Raw genomic sequence first — 25,428 nt, 5'->3', positions numbered from 1 at the left:
TGAGGTGTACAATTGCTCCAATGAAGATCTGCTTTACATGGATTGGAGTGAAAAAACGCTCCTGCTATAGAGCTCTAAACCTTATTGAACACCATTAGGATGAATGCGAACGCTGGCTGCACCCCCAGACCTCCTCAGCTCACATCACCCAACACCCTTGTGGATGAATGAACACAAATCTCCACAAACACACTCCAAAATCTTGTTGAACATCCTCCCAGAAGAGTGAAGGTTATTATAAAAGAAAATAGGAACTAATGATGGAAGGGGTGTTCCAAAATCATATATGAATCGTATGGTTGGGTGGCCGCGTGCTTTTGTTCATATAGTGTAACTACACGATTAGCTCTTATGATATCTTGTGCAGGCATTTTTTCCGATGCTGCTCCAACGCTCAAATACAAGACTAATGGACATTCAGGACATGAAGGCAGGAGTGTAAATTGCTTCGTTGTCCCTCACTGCTTTTTTTTCTTGCCATTTGGAGATGCAAGACACTTTAATAGCTATAGCATGTGTGTCACTGCATCCGAATCCGCATTCGCATCTCTCTGTCTCTCACGCTTGAGCAACAGCATCGAGGGAGGGTTTCGGGGGTGACAGATCTGGGCCAGCTTATCCATGGTTGACTCGCTGGAGGCCGGGGGTCTCTGTGTCCGTGCCTCCGTGGACCAAACCCACTTAGAAGCAGTGTAATTGTTTCTAATCGCCAGGCAGCTTCAATTTCTCACAGCTATCCACTGGGGCGAGTCAAGCTAAAGAGGCCAAGCGCGCTCGAAACGGGCCGAGACTCCCCAGACATCCAAGCAGCCGTCACACCAACCACAACCCTCCCTCAAATTTTTTCCCCCCTCATCTTCCAACACTGCAGACAAAACGCAAGGGATATAGATGACACAAGTGGGTTTGGCTAACATGCGTGCTCTCGCTCTGTTTTTTTGTGAATCCCTCAGACCAGATAGCTCAGAACTCCAAGACCATTGTGTGCCCCATGATTGACGTCATTGACCACAACCACTTTGGATACGAGGCCCAGGCTGGGGATGCTATGCGAGGAGCTTTTGATTGGGAGATGTACTACAAACGCATTCCTATTCCTTCCGAGCTCCAGGGACCCGACCCTAGCGACCCCTACGAGTGAGTACACGCCCTTTTTTCAATCCTACTGCTTTAATTTCAATTCAATTAATTTTTTTTTGCAGACCGTTTTAACTGGATATTGAGATTACAGAGATTAAGATGCTATAAAATTGGAACATGTAACTTTAATGCCGATGAGTTTGTTCTGTATAAATATACGTTTATCCCTAATGAGTGAGCCAGTGACGACTATGGGAGGGAAAAACTCCCTGAGATGGCGATAACGAAGTACAAATACTTTGTTACTGTACTTAAATACTTAAATGGTATCAGAATTTTACTTCACTTTTTTATTTTTCTGACAACTTTTTACTTCCACTTATTACATTTTTACACAAATATCTGTACTTTCTACTTCTTACATTTTCAAACCAGCACTGCGCGCCGATTTCAGCCCATCAACCTGTTTCCTGTAATTACGTGGCTTTTTCAATCTACTAGTGGTGTATAATGTCCTGTTTCTCACTCACCACAGACGTAGACTAGTTTCTGAAGCTCACAACGAGCAGGCAGAGGGCAGTAAGAAGTCTGGGGTTAACGTGGATGAGACAGAGGGAATCAGTGATGTAAACATGAATACATATATACAGTGAGGAAAATAAGTATTTGAACACTCTGCTATTTTGCAAGTTCTCCCACTTAGAAATCATGGAGGGGTCTGAAATTGTCATCGTAGGTTCATGTCCACTGTGAGAGACATAATCTAAAAAAAAAAATCCAGAAATCACAATATATGATTTTTAAACTATTTATTTGTATGATACAGCTGCAAATAAGTATTTGAACACCTGTCTATCAGCTAGAATTCTGACCCTCAAAGACCTGTTAGTCTGCCTTTAAAATGTCCACCTCCACTACATTTATTATTCTAAATTAGATGCACCTGTTTGAGGTCGTTAGCTGCATAAAGACACCTGTCCACCCCATACAATCAGTAAGAATCCAACTACTAACATGGCCAAGACCAAAGAGCTGTCCAAAGACACTAGAGACAAAATTGTACACCTCCACAAGGCTGGAAAGGGCTACGGGAAATTGCCAAGCAGCTTGATGAAAAAGGTCCACTGTTGGAGCAATCATTAGAAAATGGAAGAAGCTAAACATGACTGTCAATCTCCCTCGGACTGGGGCTCCATGCAAGATCTTACCTCGTGGGGTCTCAATGATCCTAAGGAAGGTGAGAAATCAGCCCAGAACTACACAGGAGGAGCTGATCAATGACCTGAAAAGAGCTGGGACCACCGCTTCCAAGGTTACTGTTGGTAATACACTAAGACGCCATGGTTTGAAATCATGCATGGCACGGAAGGTTCCCCTGCTTAAACCAGCACATGTCCAGGCACGTCTTAAGTTTGCCAATGACCATTTGGATGATCCAGAGGAGTCATGGGAGAAAGTCATGTGGTCAGATGAGACCAAAATAGAACTTTTGGGTCATAATTCCACTAAACGTGTGTGGAGGAAGACGAATGATGAGTACCATCCCAAGAACACCATCCCTACTGTGAAGCATGGGGTGGTAGCATCATCTTTGGGGTGTTTTTCTGCACATGGGACAGGGCGACTGCACTGTATTAAGGAGAGGATGACAGGGGCCATGTATTGCGAGATTTTGGGAACAACCTCCTTCCCTCAGTTAGAGCATTGAAGATGGGTCGAGGCTGGGTCTTCCAACATGACAATGACCCGAAGCACACAGCCAGGATAACCAAGGAGTGGCTCTGTAAGAAGCATATCAAGGTTCTGGCATGGCCTAGCCAGTCTCCAGACCTAAACCCAATAGAGAATCTTTGGAGGGAGCTCAAACTCTGTGTTTCTCAGCGACAGGCCAGAAACCTGACTGATCTAGAGAAGATCTGTGTGGAGGTGGGCCAAAATCCCTCCTGCAGTGTGTGCAAACCTGGTGAAAACTACAGGAAACGTTTGACCTCTGTAATTGCAAACAAAGGCTACTGTACCAAATATTAACATTGACTTTCTCAGGTGTTCAAATACTTATTTGCAGCTGTATCATACAAATAAATAGTTAAAAAAATCATACATTGTGATTTCTGGATTTTTTTTTAGATTATGTCTCTCACAGTGGACATGCACCTACGATGACAATTTCAGACCCCTCCATGATTTCTAAGTGGGAGAACTTAGCAGGGTGTTCAAATACTTATTTTCCCTCACTGTATATATATGTCAAAATTAAAATGCAAATTCCTTTTTATCGGCAGTAAATTTTATTAACGCGATAATAAATTTTATTAATCAATACAGCACGCATTTCTGTTTGACCATTTTTATAAAAATACAAACAAACAAATAAATAAATAAATAAATAAGATGCAAAATTAAAACCATCAGCAAAACATACAATTATTCATGATGTCCTTTCTTTACTCAGATATAAAATAAATAAATAAACTCCATTGAAAAATATTTTTAATCAGTAAACATTTGTTTTATTGATGTGCCAAGTCTCAAATCAGCCCCACTGGGGGTCGACAAACGCGGCGGGGAGTTTTGTGTTTGTTTTCCTCATAACGGCAAAACAAACTTAAATTGCTGTCTTTTTTTATCATACAGATAAGAGCAGTACATCATTCGAATCTGTAGAGTCTACTTATATTTGCACACACTTATAATAACAACATAACGCTGTGCTTTTTTGTAAAATAAAGTAAACAGAGAGGGTGCGCTGTCTGCCGTCTCTGTCGTCTCTCTTCACAAACACGTAAATAAAACAACCTGAATATCAGTGAATATTTGCCTCACAGACATAATTAATATACCTACAGAAAGCTAGAAATGTCTTTAACATGAACCAGTTTACATCAAAAACAAACATTCTCCGATTATGTAATCGGTATAAAAGTTAGTAGAGGTACAGTTTCTCAGTATCACCTCATTAACCGTCCGTGTGGAAACATAGCAAAAGTTCTGTTTGGTGTCCTGATGATTTACGTCATGGAAACCACCATAATTATGATTATGTGATTAAGTTGCGATTAAATATTTCAATCGATTGAAAGCCCTAATATTAATATGATGTGAGGTCCAGTTACCAGTGCGACAGTAAAACAGGTAGTAGTAATGGCTACTTTTTACTTAAATACATGTCAGAGCCCAAACATCTTTACTTTAACTTGAGTAAAAAAATGTAGTCAGTACTTCAACTTTAACAAAGTTTCTTACAACATGAGTATCTGCACTTCTATTTAAGTGAAGTGTGTGTGTACTTATACCATCTCTGTTGATAAGTAATTAAACGATTAAACGCAGAACTGTTGATGCAGTTAGCAGACCTATTACATTTTAAAGTGGAAACACTGATGATCAGTTTCTGCCTCTCAATAAATTCATTCCAAATGATTGTTTTGTTCGAGCATCCCTTTTTTTAAAAGTGTCACAGACTCTAATATAGAAATGCACATATTAAGGACTGTTATCTAAACCCCACCCTTGTAGTGATGGCAAGATCTGATCATTTTAGCGACTCGGTTCTTTGAATCTCGTTTATCTAAATGAACAAATCCTTTTTTTGAGTCATTGAGTTCATTTCGTTCCTTTGATCAAAAAAATGTTAAATGTTCAATAAGCAGATCCACCAACAACTTTGACTTTAGTTCCAATAATGTATATAACTGCATAGCGTCTATGGGAGTCACGTGACAAAAGAAGGAATGACTCAGACCAGATGACTCATTTCTGTTTCCTGTGCATTACCTCCAAAGATTTTGCGATGCTTTGCTCATGAGTGTCCAGTAGAAAATGAAAAAAATCACTCTTTGAGATGACTCGTTCTTCTGAGTCGCATTAAAGATTCGTTCAAAATGAACCAATCGTTCATAAACGAACATCACTACACATCTGCTGTCTCCCACAGACAGCTTGACTAATCTCACATTTCTTATTCTATGAAAAAACATGTTGGCTTTTATATAAACACATGACTCATTTGAACCACCACAGTTGTGAAGATGAACAAATCAGAACAAAATACGTTCCACAGATCAGTGAAAGCAACCTTCATACTTGTCCACCTGTGTTAAAGGGAAAGCCGTCCACTCCTGCAACTTCTTGTCCTGAATGCACACTGCAAACACAAGGATCTTTAAGCATGGTCTGATCTCGCTGATGTGGTCATTAATCAGACCAGACCCTGTACAAGCAGAAATGGGCCAGATACGTGATACGTGCTTTAGATCAAGTAAAGATGGACCAAGCTCCGCCTCCTTTCAGCATGCAAGAATCTGCAGTACCTACTAAACCCAGAGGTTAATCTAAACGTAGACGGATGGCAAATGAGGCCGTTCCTGTCTATTTCTTTTCTTTATTACATCTGGATGGAGTTCTCTATAACTGGAGATACTTTGTGGAGCTGTAGATGTTTCATCATCAGCCTAAAGATACATTATGTCACAGAACTACTCCAGAACTATGAGGATGGATTTGGACTGTAATCTATCTATCTATCTATCTATCTATCTATCTATCTATCTATCTATCTATCTATCTATCTATCTATCTATCTATCCATCCATCCATCCATCCATCCATCCATCCATCCATCCATCCATCCATCCATCTTATTTTTCTCTCTTTCGCTCCCTCTCTTTCTTCGTCATCCTATATTGTCTCACTTCCTCCCTCTGTTTTTCTTTCTCTTTCTTTTTACTATGCCTCTCTTTCTCTCATTCTTTCTCTTTTCCCCTACCTTTTCTTTTCCTCGCTCTCTCTCGTTTTCTTACTTTCCCTGCTTCCTCTCTTCTTTTCTCTCACCCGCTCCTTCCCTTTCTTTTCTCTCTTTCCCACTTTTTTTTTACTACCCTACTCTCTCTCTCTTTCTCTCTTCCTCTCTCTCTCCTTCCCTTCTTCTCTCTCTTTTTCCCCCCACCTTCTTTTCTTTCTCCCTCTCTTCTTCTCTGTCTTCCATATCCTCTCAATTCTTTCTGTCTTCCTCTGCCATCTTCTCTTTTGACTGTTCCACATCAAAATTCTAAAGATCCATGAAGTTACCGAGATCTTTGAGGGTGGATTTGGACTGAAATTAATATCAACAGTCGACTACAATGTCAATGATGGAACTGTAATGAATGGACATTTGGTGATGAGGACAGGTTTTCCTTTTGTGTCTGGTTCCTCTCAAAGTTCTTCCTCATGACATCTCAGGGAGTTTTTACGTTGCCACAGTCACCACTGGATGTTTACTAGCGGGTAAACTTACAATCATAAGGAATATATATAACATCTTCATCTCTGTAATGCTGCTTTGATACAATGTCCATTGTTAATAGACAAATATATAAATAAATACAAAAAACAAAAATGATTGATGAATTAAAATAGATTAATAAAAATTTAATAAAAAAGTGGTTCGCTGTAATATTACATCGGATGTAAATTTTTCCTGATTTGTTGATTGTTAATTAAAACATATTACCCTCAGCTGTTATTTCTATATTGTTTAAAAAACATCTCAATTTGTTCCTTTACATACAAAAGGTACAGGATGCTTTCAGTCACGGAAGAGCGAAACGTTTCTTTTTAAATTAGCATATTTTCACATAAGAATATTAATATGTGGAGTGAAACTTCCACAGTATTTAATATTTCATGTGTTCACTTTTTAATTAAATGTAAAGATGAACAAAATGGAAATATATGAGCAATTTAGAGAATATCTTTTGCTTCCAGCAGGAACCTTCCAGAGCTCTCGTAGGTTTGGATATTATCAGTATTATTATTATTATCTGGAGGTGGTAGTTGAGTGGACTTTGACACGGCAGGTCACAAGTTTAAATCCCAGCACCACCAAGCTGCCTCTGTTGGGCCCTTGAGAACGGCCCTTAACCTTCAACTGTTCAGTTGTAAGTCACCATGGATGAGGGCGTCTGCCAAAAGTGAATGATTCAGGATTTCTGTTTCATATTTGTCTTAGCGTTAAATAAAGCAGCTATTGTACGAGAGGTTTTTGTAATTAGATCTGACGCAGTGATCACCTGATCTAACTGGATCTCCGGGGTAGATATTCGAACCTCCGTCTCCCTTCTCCTTTTATTCGATGGCACTTCTGGAAGGAGAAAATAACTTCCATGTCTGATCATGTCAGGTGTCACATTTGTTTGAATTCATTATTTGTATCTTTTTTTGTTATTCCGCTTTGCATTGCTTTTATTTTTTTCTGCGCTCGGGATCACGGCGCCCGTATCGGGTCAGGCTTTTGATCATGTCGAGGGAAAAGGAGCTTCTGTTTCAGGCTCATTAAAACCACATCGAGCGGTGCAAATGGAAGACACACCGAATGTCAGAGGGGTGTGTGGGCCCTGGTTAAGAGAGTCTGCAGTGAACTGATAGAATTCACAGCAGGATGTGAGGAGCCTGTCCTGGTCTCGCTCTTTCTTTTCTACTGTTTCATGTCACCGTTGCATTTTATTGGTCTTTATTCGTGCTGACATGCAGAGAAAGAGGCTGTGAGGGAATGTAGCTGTGTATAGATTTATTTATTTCAGTCCAGTGAATTAATGGACTCCTTTTTTCTGATTTCTCTCTTTCCCTCTATCTATCTATCTATCTATCTATCTATCTATCTATCTATCTATCTATCTATCTATCTGTCTGTCTGTCTGTCTGTCTGTCTGTCTGTCTGTCTGTCTGTCTGTCTGTCTGTTCCCACTCCTTCTCACTTTCTCTCGCTCACTTTTTTCTACACCCCCCCTCTCTCTTTCTCTTTTCCTCAGTCCCCCTCTCTCTTTCTCTGTCTTTCTCTTTCTTTTATCACCCCCGTTTCCCCTCACTTCCTCTCTTTCTGTTATGTCCTACCCTTCTCTCTTTCTGTCCTATTTTCTCGATCTCTCACTCTCTCTTCTCTCTCTCTCTCTCTCTCTCTCTCTCTCCCTTGCCTTCTCTTTATTTTTGCCTTCGTTATCTTGTTCTGTCCTTCTCTCTCTTTCTTTGTCTTTCAATACTTCCCTTATTTCTTGCTCCCTCCCTCTTCCATCTTCTTCCTCTTTCTCTCTCTCTCTCTCTCTCTCTCTCTCTGTCTTTCTTTCTTTTCCATTATCCTGTCACATCCTTCGTTCTTTCTTTCTCTCTCTCGCTCTCCTTCTATCTCTTTTCCTACCACTCTATTTCTATTCCTTTCTCTTTCTCTGTCTTACTATATTTCTCTCACTTCGTTCTGCCTCCCTCTCTCTGCCTTTCTTTTTCTTTTTTACTACTCTCCACTTTCTCTTTCTCTCTCTCTCTCTCTCTCTCTCTCTCTCTCTCTCTCTCTCTCTCTTGTGTGCTAAATGAAATATTCTCTTTTATACCCTGTACTGTACGCTGTACCTTCTGTCTCCCAGTGCATCATTTATCAGCTCGTTTGTCTGTGGATGTGTTTCGATACTTGTGCAGGTTTGAAAGAATCATTAATACGCAGTGTGTCGTGGTGCTCAGTAGTGTAAAGCGCTCTATCGCTTCTCTTTAGTGCAGAATTCATCATTTCATCTCATTTCACATTAATACTGAGTCCTCAGAGCCACTCAGCCAATCCAGTTCAGGATCTTTATTGTTGAATGAAATATGATATGATTTATTGGAAAATGCCAGGAGAAGGCAGTGCACCTGGTGCTGGAACGGAGGTGAAGATAATTGTGATGTCACATGCAGTGAGAGGCAGAGTGGAAAATCCACAGAAAAATGAAATACATGAAAACAAGCTTAGCCAGGTGTTTACAAACTTAGATAGATAGATAGATAGATAGATAGATAGATAGATAGATAGATAGATAGATAGATAGATAGATAGATAGATAGATAGATAGATAGATAGATAGATAGATAGATAGATAGATAGATAGATAGATAGATAGATAGATAGATAGATAGATATTATGATAGCAAAATCTGGCCTAAATGTGGAATGAGATGTTCAAAAAACATCCACAAATTTTTTTCTAAATAGAGTATGAGATTTTAGACTGACTACAGAGTGAACATTTAAGTGCAAATCCTGAATTTTGCTCATTTCAAAAGTTTCCAGACAGTTTCCAGCTCCTCAGAATAATTTCACTCAATCTATGAAGTTATCGTGAGGAATGAGAATAAACCCACCTGAACTGGTCATGGTGGACATTAAGGCTAAAGTGTGATGCTCTTCAGAACAGCGTGGGTGTTTCGGTGTGTCACTGAAGACTCTTTTCTCTTTAACCAAAGTGTTATACATGTAATGGAGGTCATTGATCTTATAGACAAGTGCTTTATCCAATGTCCCTCTGCTGCAGTCTGTTATCACGATCTGCTCAACACCCACACCATCTGCAGGGACAAAGCACATCATTCAGCTCCCTTTTATACCCATAGATCATACAGAAACATTGATTTTTAATTTAATTTAATTTTATTTATTTATTTATTTATTTATTTATTTAGGGGGGGGGGTGGATTCATTCTTTTTTAGGAATGATAATAAAAAAACTAACAAACAATTATATATATATATATATATATATATAAATATTTTATTTCTCATTTTATTTCATTTATTTGTTTGTGTGTAAATTTATATGTTTTGATTTTTTCATCCTGTGTCTAAGCTTGACATTTTCTACTTGTTTTTCATTTTATTCTTTATTAAATTATATTTCTTTTTTATTATTTTTTTTTCTGTATCTGTCCATTAATAACTCACTGTTCCTCCCCGTCTTTAGTAGTATTTCATCTAGAACCTTTTTGTTCTTGTAACTTTTTTGTTCCCCTCTTTTTAATGTTTTTCTTTTTAATTCTTATTTATTCATCTTATATTTAATGTACTTGCTGTTTTGTGCCATTTATGCACATTTGTTATTTTTGTATATATTTTTCATTAATCATTGCGTTCATTGCTATCTGCTAATCTTAAAGCATAATGCAGCAGATCAGCACTTGCAATGTGTGTGACTGTGTGTGTGTGTGTGTGTGTGTGTGTGTGTATGGGTTTTGCGAATAGATGGATGGATGGATGGATGGATGGATGGATGGATGGATGGATGGGTTTTGTGGATGGATGGATGGATGGATGGATGGATGGATGGATGAATGGATGGATGGATGGATGGATGGATGGATGGATGGATGAATGGACTGATGGATGAATGGATGAAAGAATGGATGGATGGAGGGAGGGATGGATGGATGGATGGGTTTTGTGAATAGATAAATAGATGGATGGATGGATGGATGGATGGATGGATAGATGGATGGATGGATGGGTGAGTAGGTAGGCAGGTAGGTGGATGGATAGATGGATGGATGGATGGGTTTTGTGAATAGATAAATAGATGGATGATGGACTGATAGATGGATGGATGGATGGATGGATGAATAGATGGATAGGTTTTTGAATAGATAAATGGATAAATGGATGGATGGATGGATGGATGGATGGATGGATGAATAGATGGATAGGTTTTTTGAATAGATAAATGGATAAATGGATGGATGGATGGATGGGTTGGTGGGTGAGTAGGTAGGCAGGAAGGTGGGTGGATGAATGGATGGATGGATGGATGGATGGATGGATGGACAGGTTTTAGATAGATAGATAGATAGATAGATAGATAGATAGATAGATAGATAGATAGATAGATAGATAGATAGATAGATAGATAGATAGATAGATAGATGGATGGTGTAATTATTTTGCTGTAACATCATGACACCGAGGCTTTTATTCTTTACTTAACTTTAACTAAAGGAGGTGGCTGAGTGTGTTGTGTGTTTCATAGTTATTTGGCTTGATGCTAGCTCAAAATAAGACGGGTTGTGCGTTTTGGTGCGAGGGAAAAGTTTATCATCTAAAAATCATCTACGGATTGTGGATAAATTGATTTATAGTAAAATCTACTAGTGAAGGTTCATGTACTCCAACTCCAGTAATAAAACAGAGAGAGAAACACCTTCGCAAACGACCATTCCTCTGGGATTGGAAAGCGTGTCGGCTCTGTCCATTATGCATTGAGAGCCTTGTTCTTGGTTCCCTGTTCCATTAACGGATAGATTAATCAATCCACGCTCAATCCAAAATATAGTATGTGAAGAAAAAGAAAACCTGTCCCATGCTCAAACGCTGACATTTATTACATTAGATTTAAAGATTTAATTTCAAGAGGCGAGAGATTTCAAATTACAGAGTGACCTGGTGTCAATTAGTACATAGCTGTAATACAGCGTGATCATCGTAGCTTGTGAGTAAATCGCAGTTATCTAGTGAGACAGTATTATGCAGCCTGAAAACAGCAAAGAAATGGTTCAGTAATAAATAAAACATTGCCATGTGAAATTTAAAGCCGAGGTGTCGAAAATGAGATATAGACATCATCGTCTTGACTGTTTTCCAGAATTCTGTCTCAATAACAATCCCAGATGAACACAGATCTACAGTATGGCCAAGCGTTCTTTCTCTCAGTGGGAACAATTGGTCCAGATTTGTACATGTGTGAATGTGTTAGAGACGAGATAAGAGTTTATGCTTTAGGTGAGAAAACAAATCACATAAAAACGGATGAATATCACATTTCTGTCCAAGATTTACGATATTTGCACTAGGCAAGACTTCGTTTTCACACCATCTCTCCTTCAAACCCTGAAGGACCGGGCAAGCTTGTAGAAGAGATAAACCACTTCCTCCCTTTTCTTCCTATTCATCTTCTCATCCCTGAACCACATCTCCAGCCAGGGGACCACCCTTTTTTTTCTGAGACAGAGCGGGCGCTCGGAGCTTCACAAATTGTTAACCACTCTTCGGGTTCTGTCTCCATCTGTCACTCTTGGCTCATGAGACACAGGACTAAGTGTTGTCCAATTAGCTTGATTACCAGGAAATAGTGTAAAAAGCCTTCTTTTTTTTGGAAACACATTTGTTTTGAAGGCCTAGAACAAAACAAAAAAGGCTTAATTATGACAAAGCCCCCATGTGTTTGTGATTTAGCTCATCGGGCTGATAAAACGAACCCTGCTTTATTCATCCTGTCTCACAAACTGTGCAGGAGAATCAAGAGATTCACCTTTATTTGCGGCGAAAGGTGTCCTCGGTTCGCCGGCTTTCGCTCGTGAGCAGGCGGGAAGGAAAAATCGACACAGAGGGAAAACACAAAATCAATATAGCGAGTCCTATTCTTCATAGGCACAATAATGGTGGCTGAATAGCTGGAGATGTTGCTCGTTATGGTCCCGAGGAGAAAAATGGATATTAGCAAGAATCAGCGGGATGTAAAGGAGGAGCTCACGCATGAAAAAGAGAGCAAGAGAGAGAGAGAGAGAGAGAAATGGATGTCCTTACAGTCGTTCCCTTTTGTCTCACAACAGGCCGCCTGTATGGCGCAGCATGTAGGAGCAGTTAACACACTCACTTGCTCATATATATCTCATATATATATTTCGATCCCTCTCTTTCCTTTTCAGAACCAATCAGTGCTGAAAAATGTCCCACACAAACCTTTTCTTCCCTGTGCATTAACTGCATTCACACACTTTTTCTTTTTTTTTTTTGCAGTGCATTTCAGAAATCCCTCCAGACATCTGACCTTTTGCTTCACCATTCCAGCCAGGACACAGCTTCTTAAAACTTCTGTCTTCTCTCAGGTCTAATCTGAAGCCATGAAACCAACTATTATAGCCTCGGTAACAGCTGGTAATGTTCGTGAGTGTGACTGTGAAGAAGGAGAGATCTAATTAATCTCTCTACATGTAAACAGTTCATCCTGAAATTTTACCTTCAGTCAGGATCAATAGTTTTGCTGGGCTTAACGAGAAAAGATCGGATTTTTCACATTGATTTGTAATGCAGTTCTTACGCAAGAAGGCAGAAAGAGTCTCCATCGCGATCGGTGCCAGGTATAATCATTGTCAGCGTCAGATATCAGCCAGTGTTCTGTTGTAATATCAGTATATTATTGAATAAACAGATTATGCAGGAGGTAGTATGAAAAACATCTGGGATGTCAAAAAAACTGAATTCTGAAAACATTTCGAGCTCCATGAAATAGACAATTCGATTTGTATTCATGTTAAAATGTCTGCAATGCCGCTGCGTCGTCTCATCGTCATCATCATCATCATCGTCATCATCGTCATCATCATCATCATCATCATCAATACAGAAAAGAAACCCCCCAGTATTCCTAATAAAATGATAAAAATGCACTGAATGAATGTGGGTTTTTTTACACCGTTGTTAGCATGAACAGAGAGCGGTGGAGTAAAGAGACAATGTTGTAATCACAGTAAGGACTAACAGTAGTGTAGCTTTTCCTATATTTATACAGTACTACTATATTTACTATATATACACCTGACTTTTCCAGACGTGTGCCGCTGGTGGTTCTTCTTCAAACTATTACCACAAACGCATTTTGGATGACGTATCATTACATTTTCCTTCACTTGAACTCTGGAGACCCAGACCTGTTCCAGCATGACAATGCTCCTGTGCACAAAGCCAGCTCCATGAAGATCTGCTTTACAAGGGTTGGAGTGGAGGATCTTAAGTGGCCTGTTTTAGATCTCTAACCTCAACTCTATTGAACACGTTTGAGATGAATTGGAAAGCTGACTGCATTATATTTACATTTATGGCAATTAGCAGATTCCCTTATCCAGAGCAACTGCGATTTATCTCAATCATACAACTGAGCAGCAATGGGGTTAAGGGCCTTGCGCAAGGGCCCTTGAGTGGCAGCCTTGTGTGGCCAGGCTATCTAAGGCTAGGGCTAAGCTACCACCTCCTGCTGGCGCCCTTATCCAGAGTGATTTCCTGTTATCTCAGTTATACAGCTGAGCAGTTGAGGGCTAAGGGCTTTGCTCAAGGGCCCAGCAGTGGCAGTTTGGTGGTGCTGGGATTTGAACCCATGACCTTCCAACATCTTATCCACAGAGCTTCTACTTCCATAGATTTACATTTACAGGGTTTAGCAGAGGCCCTTTTCCAGAGAGAGGTACAAAATTGTTTATCAATGAATAAATCAGCACTGGTTCACTTGGTTGCAATCTTTGGATACCAACATGCTAAACTATGTTGAGAAGAATGATAGAACCTTTTTTTAAAATACATAAAACAAACAGGGAAAATAAGTGCTAGTTTAAGTGTTTTAGAAAGAGGTAGATTTTTACGGGACATTTGAAGATGCAGGGATTCGGCTGTTCAGACATCTAGGGGAAGTTCATTCCACCACCTCAGTGCCAAAACAAAAGAGTCTTGATGTTTACCAACCTGCAGTTCAGATGTGCTGGGATCAAGTTTCAGACGATGAGCCTTCATCCACTGCACCCCAGGCCCCCTCACCTACACCTGGATCTGACTTTACTAACACCCTTTTGGCTAAATGAGCACAAATCTCCACAAGCACACTCCAAAATCTAGTGGAACATGTTCCTGGAGGAGAGAAGGTTATTACAGTATAACAGCAAATGGTGACTAAAGCAGTCTTCCCCAAACTGCTACCACAAAGGTTGGAGGCACACATTGTATTTGATGTCTTTGAAGGTTGTAGCAGTAATTCTTTCTTTCACTTGAACTAGGAGACCCAAACCTGTTCCAACATGATAATTGCCTCTGTGCGCAAGGCCAACTCCATAAAAATCTGCTTATATGAATTGAAGTGGAAGATCTCCTGCTATAGATGTCTGAACTTAACGCTATTGATCCCCTTTGGGGTGAATGTGAACACTGACTGCACCCCAGGCCTCCTCAACTTCTCACCTACATCAGTAACTGACTTTACTAACACTTTTGTGTCTGAATGAGCACAAATCTCCATAAGCACAATCCAAAATCTAGTGGAACATCTTCCCTGAAGAGCGGAGGATATTATAGAGGCAAATGGGGACAACATGTGGAATTGGATGGTCAAAAAGCACATACCAATCAGGTGTCCACAAACGTTTGTGCAAATCTTTTTCTCCCTCAGACACAATTTTTTACAGAGGAAAACAGACTAAAAACACTCACAACAGAGACTCGTTCCATTATAATGAAATAAATCGCCTTGTTTAGTACACGTTTATGAGAATACCTTTGTTGAACAGCCTGTTTATGATAATCTGAGATTATTTAAAGCGTCCATTGCCAAAGTCCCAGTGAACTATAAAAAAACGATGACGTACTTAACCGTGTGCATTAATATCAAGCTGCTTCCTGTTTCCTATTTATGTTCATGTTCTGAAAAAATGCTTGGCTTTTGACCAATCAGAAATTAGCATTCAACTTCATTGTAATTAAATTCCACATTGACCGGTTGTAATAAACGAGCTGTGAGTGATAAATAAATGTGAGAACCGTATACATGTTTCCAAGACGATAGATAAAAAGAAAGGGATGAAAGTAACAGGCTCAGTCTGCCAGCACAATTCATCCTAGCTCCGTCACGTGGGAAACCTCGTCACATGGAAAACCCACTAATGCAGATCTTACCAGGTGTAACAAGATGAAAGAGGTGCTTCTATCTGGATCAGTGCTCGTGTGTGGAAAAAAAAAAAAAAAAGGAAACGAGGGATGAGAGAAAAGAGGTCAGGTGTAGTGGTAGTGGTATTAATGTCTGCTCTCTAACAAGCTCGCATTTCAGTCTTGCATCGGAATTAAAGTCCCATCGGCTTTCTACTGCGCTCCCATCCTTCGCTGGGGTAATAACATCAGCCCCGGGGTAATAACACTCATCATTTTCCTCACATCGCCTCCTCTGAAGAAACAAAAAAAAGGAAAATCCCGGTCGTGCTGCATCATAACCAGCTTGACCACTATAATGAGGCGGGCTGAGGATGGAATTACAACCCAAACCCATTTCCCACTTTCTACCAGCTTTACTGGTCATTTGTTGATTAATATGGTCGCTCCAATGCAGGGCCTTTGTGACTGTGAGGCAGATAAATAATAGATGCATGTGTGTATGTGTATGTGTGTGTGTGTGTGTGTGTGTGTGTGTGTGTGTGTGTGTGTACGTTGGTGATTATTCATAGGCTGAAAGTGCCCTTGACTGTTTGTGAACGCAGAAATCTAGTCACATGCACATACATAAAGTTTCTCTCTGCATGTGTAAAGGGATTACATGAACGACAGCAGGAAGACGGAGGCTCATTAGTGTGTCAGAGTGTTTCTCTTTGTCTTTCTTTTTTTTTTTTGGTCAATCTTTCTACCTTTCTCTCCCTGTCCTCCTACAGTACATATTGACCTTGGTTGTATAGACGTGCAATGCAAATGATTTCGCAAATCTCCGCTTAATCCCCCCAGCTACGGGCGGCTTTGACCATTTAATACAGAACTGTGCAGAAGGACGGAGAATGCATTGATTATTCCAGTTCTCCCGTTCCCTGCCCTCGTTCTCCGGAGATTGGACTTCGCCAAATGGAGCTCTTTCATACTGGGAATGGAAATATTCCTGCTGAATTTGCCCGAGACGAGAGCAAATAGAGCGGTTCATATTTATGGAAATGTGAGCGGGAAAAGAAAGAGAGAGAGAGAGAGAGAGAGAGAGAGAGAGAGAGAGAGAGAGAGAAGGAGAGAAAGAAAGAAACATGTCCCTCGCTTGTATGTCCTCCTCATTTTTCAAAGACGTTTAAGCTTCATAAATGTTGCATTTTGCGGGGAAGTTAATTGGATTTTAGAAGCTTAGTCTCGAATGCAGATTGTGAATGGCATCTGTGCGGCAGGCTGTTTTACCATGATGGAGTGAGAGGAAGAGAGTGATAGGCAGATAGGGAAAGAGAGGGAGAGAGAGAGGGAGGAAGTGAGGGAGGGAGCCATGATTGTTTAGCAGCCGCTATTGGGCATATTGTGAATGTGTGTGGACAGCCTGAGGCTGGATGGAGATCGGTTGTGAGGCTCTCTCTCTCTCTCTCTCTCTCTCTCTCTCTCTCTCTCTCTCTCTCTTTACTCCAGTGAGCTTGTAATTAATTGTATTAGTCCAGGCTAGAAGTAAAGAGATGTTTAATGGAGAGCTGGCTGCACTGCAGAGTAGAAACACGCAATCACGAGCACACAGTTTACTCTGGCTAACCTGCAACCTACACCATAACATGTTTATCTATCTTTCACCTACACAATCCCTCTCTCTCTCTTTCTTTCTCTCTCTCTCTCTCTCTCTTTCTCTCTCTCGTTGTCTCACTTTCAGTCAAATGAGATGTATTAGCATGATAATAAACTATTTCCAAAGCAATTATGAGGTGATAGAGCTGCAGCCTTACTGAACCTTGAGATTGTGTTTCTGTGTATGTTGACATGGACGTTCTCACTAAGGCTTTTCCTCCTGGTTTTCTTTCCTGCAATGGATTGGTATCAATTTGGAAAATTCTTTTACTTTTTAAGTAAATAATATGATTTCAGTCTTTAACATTCTTAAGCCTGTTACTGAAATTTCCGTCGGCAGTGCATTTTCTTTATTGCTTTATTCTTATTGTTTTATTCAATATAATTTAGTGCCACCTCACAATATTTCATTGCTACCTCACAATGGTGTAGTGTTACCTTACAATAGTGTAGTGTAAATTCCCAATAGTGTAATGTTTCCTCACAATATTGTAATGTTGCCTCAAAATATTGTATTGTTAACTTACAGTAGTATAGTGTTACCTCACAATACTGCAGTGTTACCTTACAGTAGTGTAGTGTTAACTCACAATAGTGTAATGTTGCCTCACAATATTGTATTGTTAACTTACAGTGGTATAGTGTTATCTCACAATACTGCAGTGTTACATTACAATAGTGTAGTGTAAATTCACAATAGTGTAATGTTTCCTCACAATATTGTAATGTTGCCTCAAAATATTGTATTGTTAACTTACAGTAGTATAGTGTTACCTCACAATACTGCAGTGTTACCTTACAGTAGTGTAGTGTTAACTCACAATAGTGTAATGTTGCCTCACAATATTGTATTGTTAACTTACGGTAGTAGTGTTATCTCACAATACTGCAGTGTTACATTACAATAGTGTAATGTTGCCTCACAATATTGTATTGTTAACTTACAGTGGTATAGTGTTACCTCACAATACTGCAGTGTTACATTACAATAGTGTAATGTAAACTCACAATATTGTATTGTTAACTTACAGTAGTAGTGTTATCTCACAATACTGCAGTGTTACATTACAATAGTGTAGTGTTAACTCACAATATTGTATTGTTAACATACAGTAGTATAGTGTTATCTCACACTTCTGCAGTGTTACCTTACAATAGTGTAGTGTTAACTCACAATAGTGTAATGTTGCCTCACAATATTGTATTGTTAACTTACAGTGGTATAGTGTTACCTCACAATACTGCAGTGTTACATTACAATAGTGTTGTGTTAACTCACAATAGTGTAATGTTGCCTCACAATATTGTATTGTTAACTTACAGTGGTATAGTGTTATCTCACAATACTGCAGTGTTACATTACAATAGTGTAATGTTAACTCACAATATTGTATTGTTAACTTACAGTAGTATAGTGTTACCTCACAATACTGCAGTGTTACATTACAATAGTATAGTGTTACCTTACAATACTGCAGTGTTACATTACAATAGTGTAATGGTAACTCACAATATTGTATTGTTAACTTACAGTAGTATAGTGTTACCTCACAATACTGCAGTGTTACCTTACAATAGTGTAGTGTTAACTCACAATAGTGTAATGTTGCCTCACAATAGTGTATTGTTAATTCTCAATAGTGTTGTCACCTCACTATAGTGTAGTTACAATACACTATAGTGTATTGTTTTATTCGATATAATTTAGTGCCACCTCACAATATTGCATTGCTACCTCACAATGGTGTAGTGTTACCTTACAATAGTGTAGTGTAAACTCACAATAGTGTAATGTTTCCTCACAATATTGTAATGTTGCCTCAAAATATTGTATTGTTAACTTACAGTAGTATAGTGTTACCTCACAATACTGCAGTGTTACCTTACAATAGTGTATTGTTAACTCACAATAGTGTAATGTTGCCTCACAATATTGTATTGTTAACTTACAGTGGTATAGTGTTATCTCACAATACTGCAGTGTTACATTACAATAGTGTTATGTTAACTCACAATATTGTATTGTTAACTTACAGTAGTATAGTGTTACCTCACAATACTGCAGTGTTACATTACAATAGTGTAATGTTAACTCACAATATTGTATTGTTAACTTACAGTAGTATAGTGTTACCTCACAATACTGCAGTGTTACATTACAATAGTGTAATGTTAACTCACAATATTGTATTGTTAACTTACAGTAGTATAGTGTTACCTCACAATACTGCAGTGTTACATTACAATAGTGTAATGTTAACTTACAATATTGTATTGTTAACTTACAGTAGTATAGTGTTACCTCACAATACAGTGGAACCTCGGAGCTCGCGGCCTCAGCGCTCGCCACCTCGCATGCTCGCGACTTTCATTCCGACCGGCGACTCTCATTCAGATTGGCTCGTGAACAACCACGAGCTGCTTAAAACACTAGTTTTAACATTTCTAATCAAGGTTTATCTCATTAAAATTGTCTAAAAAATGCTTTAAAACTATGTGAGTACCCATTACTGTATTTTCTGTACTGTATTGTACTGTATTTTCTGTACTTCTCTACTGCATACTTTACTGTACCTGTACTTTTTTTTTTTAAATTAAGCATTGTAATTGCTGTTAATTTACATAAAGTATTGTTAAAATAGTCTAATAATTAAGTGTTATGGAGTGAAATAGTGTTATTTACTCATTTAAATCGATTTCGTATAGTGTTCTTTGGGTTTTTACTGGGTTGGAAGGGGTGTATCAAAAGGTCGCGAAAATTCGGAACTCGCGACCGGTCTTGGTCCCTAACCCTCGCGAGCTCCGAGGTTCCACTGTACTGCAGTGTTACATTACAATAGTGTAATGGTAACTCACAATATTGTATTGTTAACTTACAGTAGTATAGTGTTACCTCACAATACTGCAGTGTTACATTACAATAGTGTAGCGTTAACTCACAATAGTGTAATGTTGCCTCACAATAGTGTATTGTTAATTCTCAATAGTGTTGTCACCTCACTATAGTGTAGTGTTACCTTACACTAGTGTAGTGTTACCTCACAATAGTTTGGTGTATCTCACAAAAGTGAAATATTAATTCTCAGTAATGCAGTGTTAGCTTTTAATAGTTTAGTGTTATTTCACAAAAGTGTAGTGTTAATTCTCAATATTGTAGTGTTAGCTCATAATAGTTTAGTGTTTAGTATCAGAAAATGTAGAGTTATTTCACAAGGGTGCAGTGTTAAATCTTAATATTGTTGTGTTTCCTCACAATTGTGCAGTGTGAACTCACTATAGTAAAGTGTTATCTTACATTAGTGCAGTGTTACCTCACAATTTGTTGGTGTTATCTCAAAATAGTGTAGTATTAATTCTTAGTAGTGCAGTGTTAGCTCTTAATAGTTTAGTGTTACCTAAAAATAGTGTAGTGTCAATTCACATTAGGGTAGTGTTACCACACAATAATGTAGGGTTGCCACACAATTGTGTAGTGTCACCTTACACTAGTGTCATGTTACCTTACATTAGTATAATGTTAATTCTTCATAGTGTAGTGTTAGCTATTAATAGTTTAGTGTTTGGTGTCACAATTGTGTAGTGTTAATTCTCAAAATAGTGTATTGTTACCTCAAAATAGTCTGGTGTTATCTTACAGTAGTGTAGTGTTACCTCACAAAATTTTAGTGTTACCTCACAATAGGGTAGTGTTAATTCTCAATGGTGTAAATTCTCAATAGTGCAGTGCTTCCATATAACAGTGTAGGGTTGCCTTACTACACAATTCTCCATAATGTAGTGTTAGCTCTTAATAGTTTAGTGTTTGGTGTCACAATTATGTAGTGTTAATTCACAATTGTGTAGTGTCAATTCTCAATAGTGTCAATACTCAATAGTGCAGTGCTTCCTGACTGACACTACAGTGTAGTGTTGCCCTACAATAGTGCAGTGCTACCTCACAATAGTGTAGTGTTCATTCTCAATAGTGTCGATTCTCATTAGTGCAGTGTTACCTTATAATAGTGTAGTGCTACTTCTTCTTCTTCTTCTTCTTCTTTCGGCTGCTCCCATTAGGGGTCGCCACAGCGGATCATCCGTCTCCATACCACCCTGTCCACTACCTCTGCCTCTTTCCCACCAACTACCTGCATGTCTTCCCTCACCACATCCATGAACCTCCTACTTGGCCTTCCTCTTTTCCTCCTACCTAGTGGCTCCATCCTCAGCATTCTTCTACCAATATAATTCATGTCCCTCCTCTGCACATGTCCAAACCATCTCAATCTCGCCTCCCTCACCTTGTCACCAAAACATCCTACATGCGCTGTCCCTCTAATAAACTCATTTCTAATCTTGTCCACCTTTTCCAGCTCTTCTCCCTGCAACCGCATCACTCCACTGCCCTCCCTCTCATTCACACACATGTATTCTGTCTTACTCCTACTGACTTTCATTCCCCTTCTTGTGTATCAGCCTGGCTTCCACTACTCTTTCCCATAACTTCATGGTGTGACTGATCAACTTAATTTCCCTGTAGGTACTGCAAGACTGCACATCTCCTTTCTGCTTAAAGATCGGTACCAGCACACTTCTTCTCCATTCCTCAGGCATCTTCTCACCTTCCAAAATCCTGTTAAACAATCTGGTCAAAAACTCCACTGCCATCTCTCCTAAACATCTCCACGCTTCTACCGGTATGTCATCTGGTCCAACCGACTTTCCACTCTTCATCCTTTTAATCGCTGCTCTCACTTCCTCCTTACTAATCCTATCTACATCCTGCTTCACCAACTCCACATCGTCCAACCTTCTCTCTCTCTGATTTTCCTCATTCATCAGCTGCTCAAAATACTCCCTCCACCTTCTCAACACACTCTCCTCACTAGTCAACACATTTCCTCTCCATCCTTTACTGCTCTAACTTGCAGTACATCCTTCCCAGCTCGGTCCTCTGCCTGGCCAATCGGTATAAACTTTTCTCCTTCCTTAGTGTCCAACCTCTCATACAGCTCCTCATATGCCTTTTCCTTGGCTTTCGCCACATCCTTTTACCTGCTGCCGCATCTCCTTGTACTCCTGCCTACTTTTCTCATCACTCTGTCTATCCCACTTCTGTTTTGCCCACCTCTTTCTCCTTATGCTCTCCTGCACTTCCTCATTCCACCACCACGTCTCCTTGTCTTGCTTTCTATTTCCAGATGTCACACCAAGTACTTTTCTAGCTGCCTCCTCATCACTCCTGCAGTAGTTGCCCAATCATCCAACACCTCTTTAACACCACTGAGCCCCTGTCTGACCTCTTCCCTGAACCTCATACTACTCTCTTCCTCCTTAAGTTTCCACCATCTTATTCTTCTTTCAGTCTTCACTCTCATCCTCTTCTTCTTCACCTCCAAAACCATCCTACAGACCACCATCCGATGCTGTCTAGCTACACTGTCCCCTGCCAACACCTTACAGTCTCCAATCTCCTTCAGGTTGCATCTCCTGCATAGCACATAGTCCACCTGTGTGCACCTTCCTCCACTCTTATACGTCACCCTATGATCCTCCTTCTTCTTAAAATAAGTGTTCACCACTGCCATTTCCATCCTTTTAGAAAAATCTACCACCATCTGCCCTTCCACATTCCTCTCCTTAAAACCATACCTACCCATCACCTCCTCATCACCTCTGTTCCCTTCACCTACATGCCCATTAAAGTCTGCCCCAATCACCAATCATTCTTTCCTAGGTACACCATCCACCACTTCATCTAATTCACCCCTACACCATTTCTCTTTCCATCCACACCATGATAAAACAGTTTAAATCCACCTTCAATGTTCCTGGCCTTACTCCCTTTCCACTTGGTCTCCTGAACACACAGCATATCTACCTTTCTCCTGTCCATCATATCAGCTACCTCTCTCCCTTTACCCATCATAGTACCAACATTTAAAGTACCAACCCGAACCTCCACTCTCCCACACTGCTCCTTTCCTGCCGCCTCTGTAGACGTCTTCCTCCTCTCCTTCTCCTCCTTCGGCCAACAGTAGCCCAATTTCCACCGGTACGGCTAACGATACCTGTGGCGGTCGTTGTTAACCCGGGCCTCGACCGATCCGGTATGAAATTCTCATTTGTGATCCGCATATTTGATTTGGCACATGTTTTTACGCTGGATGCCCTTCCTAATGCAACCCTCCCCATTTACCCGAGCTTGGGACCGGCACTAAGAGTGCACTGGCTTGTGCATCCATAATGGCTGGGTTAGTGCTACTTCATAAAAGTAATATTACCTCAAGATAATGTAATGTTACCTCAAAATAGTGTAATGTTACCACTAAATAGTCTCGTGTTACCTTATAGTAGTGTAGTGTTAATTGTCATTAATGTAGAATTACCTCAAAATAGTGTAATGTTTCCTCACAGTAGTGTAGTGTTCATTTACATTAATGTAGCATTACCTCGTAATAGTGCAGTGCAATTATCTTGCAATAATTATTGCAATCCCTTACCATACTTTTGACTTTTTTTTCTGTGTAAAATCTAAGATATTTACAATCAATCATACATCTTCCTTTCTCACAAACAGATTGTATTCCCTGCACTTGCATACAATACCTTCATCTGTATTGTACAGTATTGTATGATCTGATCACGAATCAAGTGGACTGCATCCTCCTACATTTCAGAATGCTTACTGAATATTTACTCAGTAATTACATAACCCTGTGTACTAAACAACCACACTACCATGTAGAATCAATTTCAATTTCATTTTTATTTATCACCATGGTATGGGAAATAGCTTAAAACTGGTTTAAATATATATATATATATATATATATATATATATATATATATATATATATATATATATATATATATATATATATATAGTGATTTCGTAATAGGAGATATGCGAGAGTATATGCGAGATATTTTCCCTTGTTAAGGTGTAATTTTTTTACCTTAGACTTTCCAAGATATTCAATCGGGTAGGGTAGGGTACTAACTAAAGATGAAGGAATATAAAGCTGAAAAGATGATTAGTAAAGAAATGTAAATTATTCAAAATTGCTCGGAAATATTTATATGAACAATAACAGATTTTTTTTTTTTACAAATAGTAATTTATATTGTACAAAATTGAAGGGAATAGTAACAAAAAAAATCCTCATATGGATTATTAAAGGTTTTATTTGATAAAGAAACCTATTTTGTCTCACTTATGTAGTATATGAATATATATTAAAAACAGACTGTCTCTATCTCTCACTCTCATGCCTTAACACAGGAGTAAATCGGTCGAACCTTTCTCCACTTCTGAGCTCATTATCGGTATTTTTCAGTGAACTTTCCTTAGGAAATTCTGCCGGAATGAGCCAGATCTTCAATAACAGGCTGATGTGTTTGTCTAACTGGCTGAATCGCTGCTTTATATTAGCATGGCATATCCATACTGAAGAACGCAGCAGTGCTTTTCATTAGCCAAGCTAGGAGTTTGCCTAAATGCCAAACCTCGTCTGAACGCCAGCATCGCACAAGTCACCGGAAATGTCATCCCTGCAAATAATTTGAATTAATATCGTGCGAAAGCGCTATTATCTTGCTCTCTGGATTGATCGTTTAGGGGAAATAAATGATGGCGGTATCTTTCGGTTGCAAACATCCATTAAAAATGTGCACACACTACTGTACGGTAATTACTGCTATGGAGTCAGAGGTCAGTGTCTCTCTGAGACACTCACTCAAAATCACACACACACACACACACACTCAAAAAGATGTGAGTATGTTGGTCACTTCTGCTTTGAAGCTGAATTAATTAGTTAGTTTTGCGGAGGCGGTAAAAGAGCCCTCTGTGTGTGTGTGTGTGTGTGTGTGTGAGTGAGTGAGTAAGTGAGAGATCTATCGCCTGTGTATGTATTATGAGTTTCTAACAAAAATAGTTCACCTTGTCATATTCACATCAGGATGCTGAGGTATTTTGACCCGAGATCATGCTCCACTGATGCAGAACACCAATAATCAGAGGCTGCAACGCTTCATTCAGCAGCCTGTCCTCCTCACACACACACACACACACACACACACACACGCACACGCACACTCATACACACATATGCGTGTACATGCACCTCCCATCGAGCTACACGCTCCCTGCAGATCTTTGGAATTAACCAATCAATACTGCTGCTTTCTCACACGCCGCCCTATTTAGCTCACATTCTCCTCAAACCCGGACACGTGAGAGCCGGGCCTCAAAACAAGCATCTCTTCTCAGATTGACAGAT

General features: G+C 39.4%; 1 protein-coding gene across 1 annotated transcript in view; it reads left to right on the top strand.

Annotated features, from left to right (window-relative positions):
* galntl6 (polypeptide N-acetylgalactosaminyltransferase like 6) overlaps positions 1-25,428 on the top strand; it is a 290,808-nt gene that overhangs the window by 220,258 nt on the left and 45,122 nt on the right. Inside the window, exon 7 of the mRNA XM_046838264.1 lies at positions 954-1,137. Within this exon, the coding sequence (XP_046694220.1) occupies positions 954-1,137 (184 nt within the window). The remainder of the gene's footprint in view (positions 1-953; positions 1,138-25,428) is intronic.

This window comes from Silurus meridionalis, chromosome 2, assembly GCF_014805685.1.
Source record: "Silurus meridionalis isolate SWU-2019-XX chromosome 2, ASM1480568v1, whole genome shotgun sequence".
NCBI lineage: Eukaryota > Metazoa > Chordata > Actinopteri > Siluriformes > Siluridae > Silurus > Silurus meridionalis.
The sequence above is the reverse complement of the archived record's forward strand: the minus strand, read 5'-3'. Positions and strand labels throughout refer to the sequence as shown.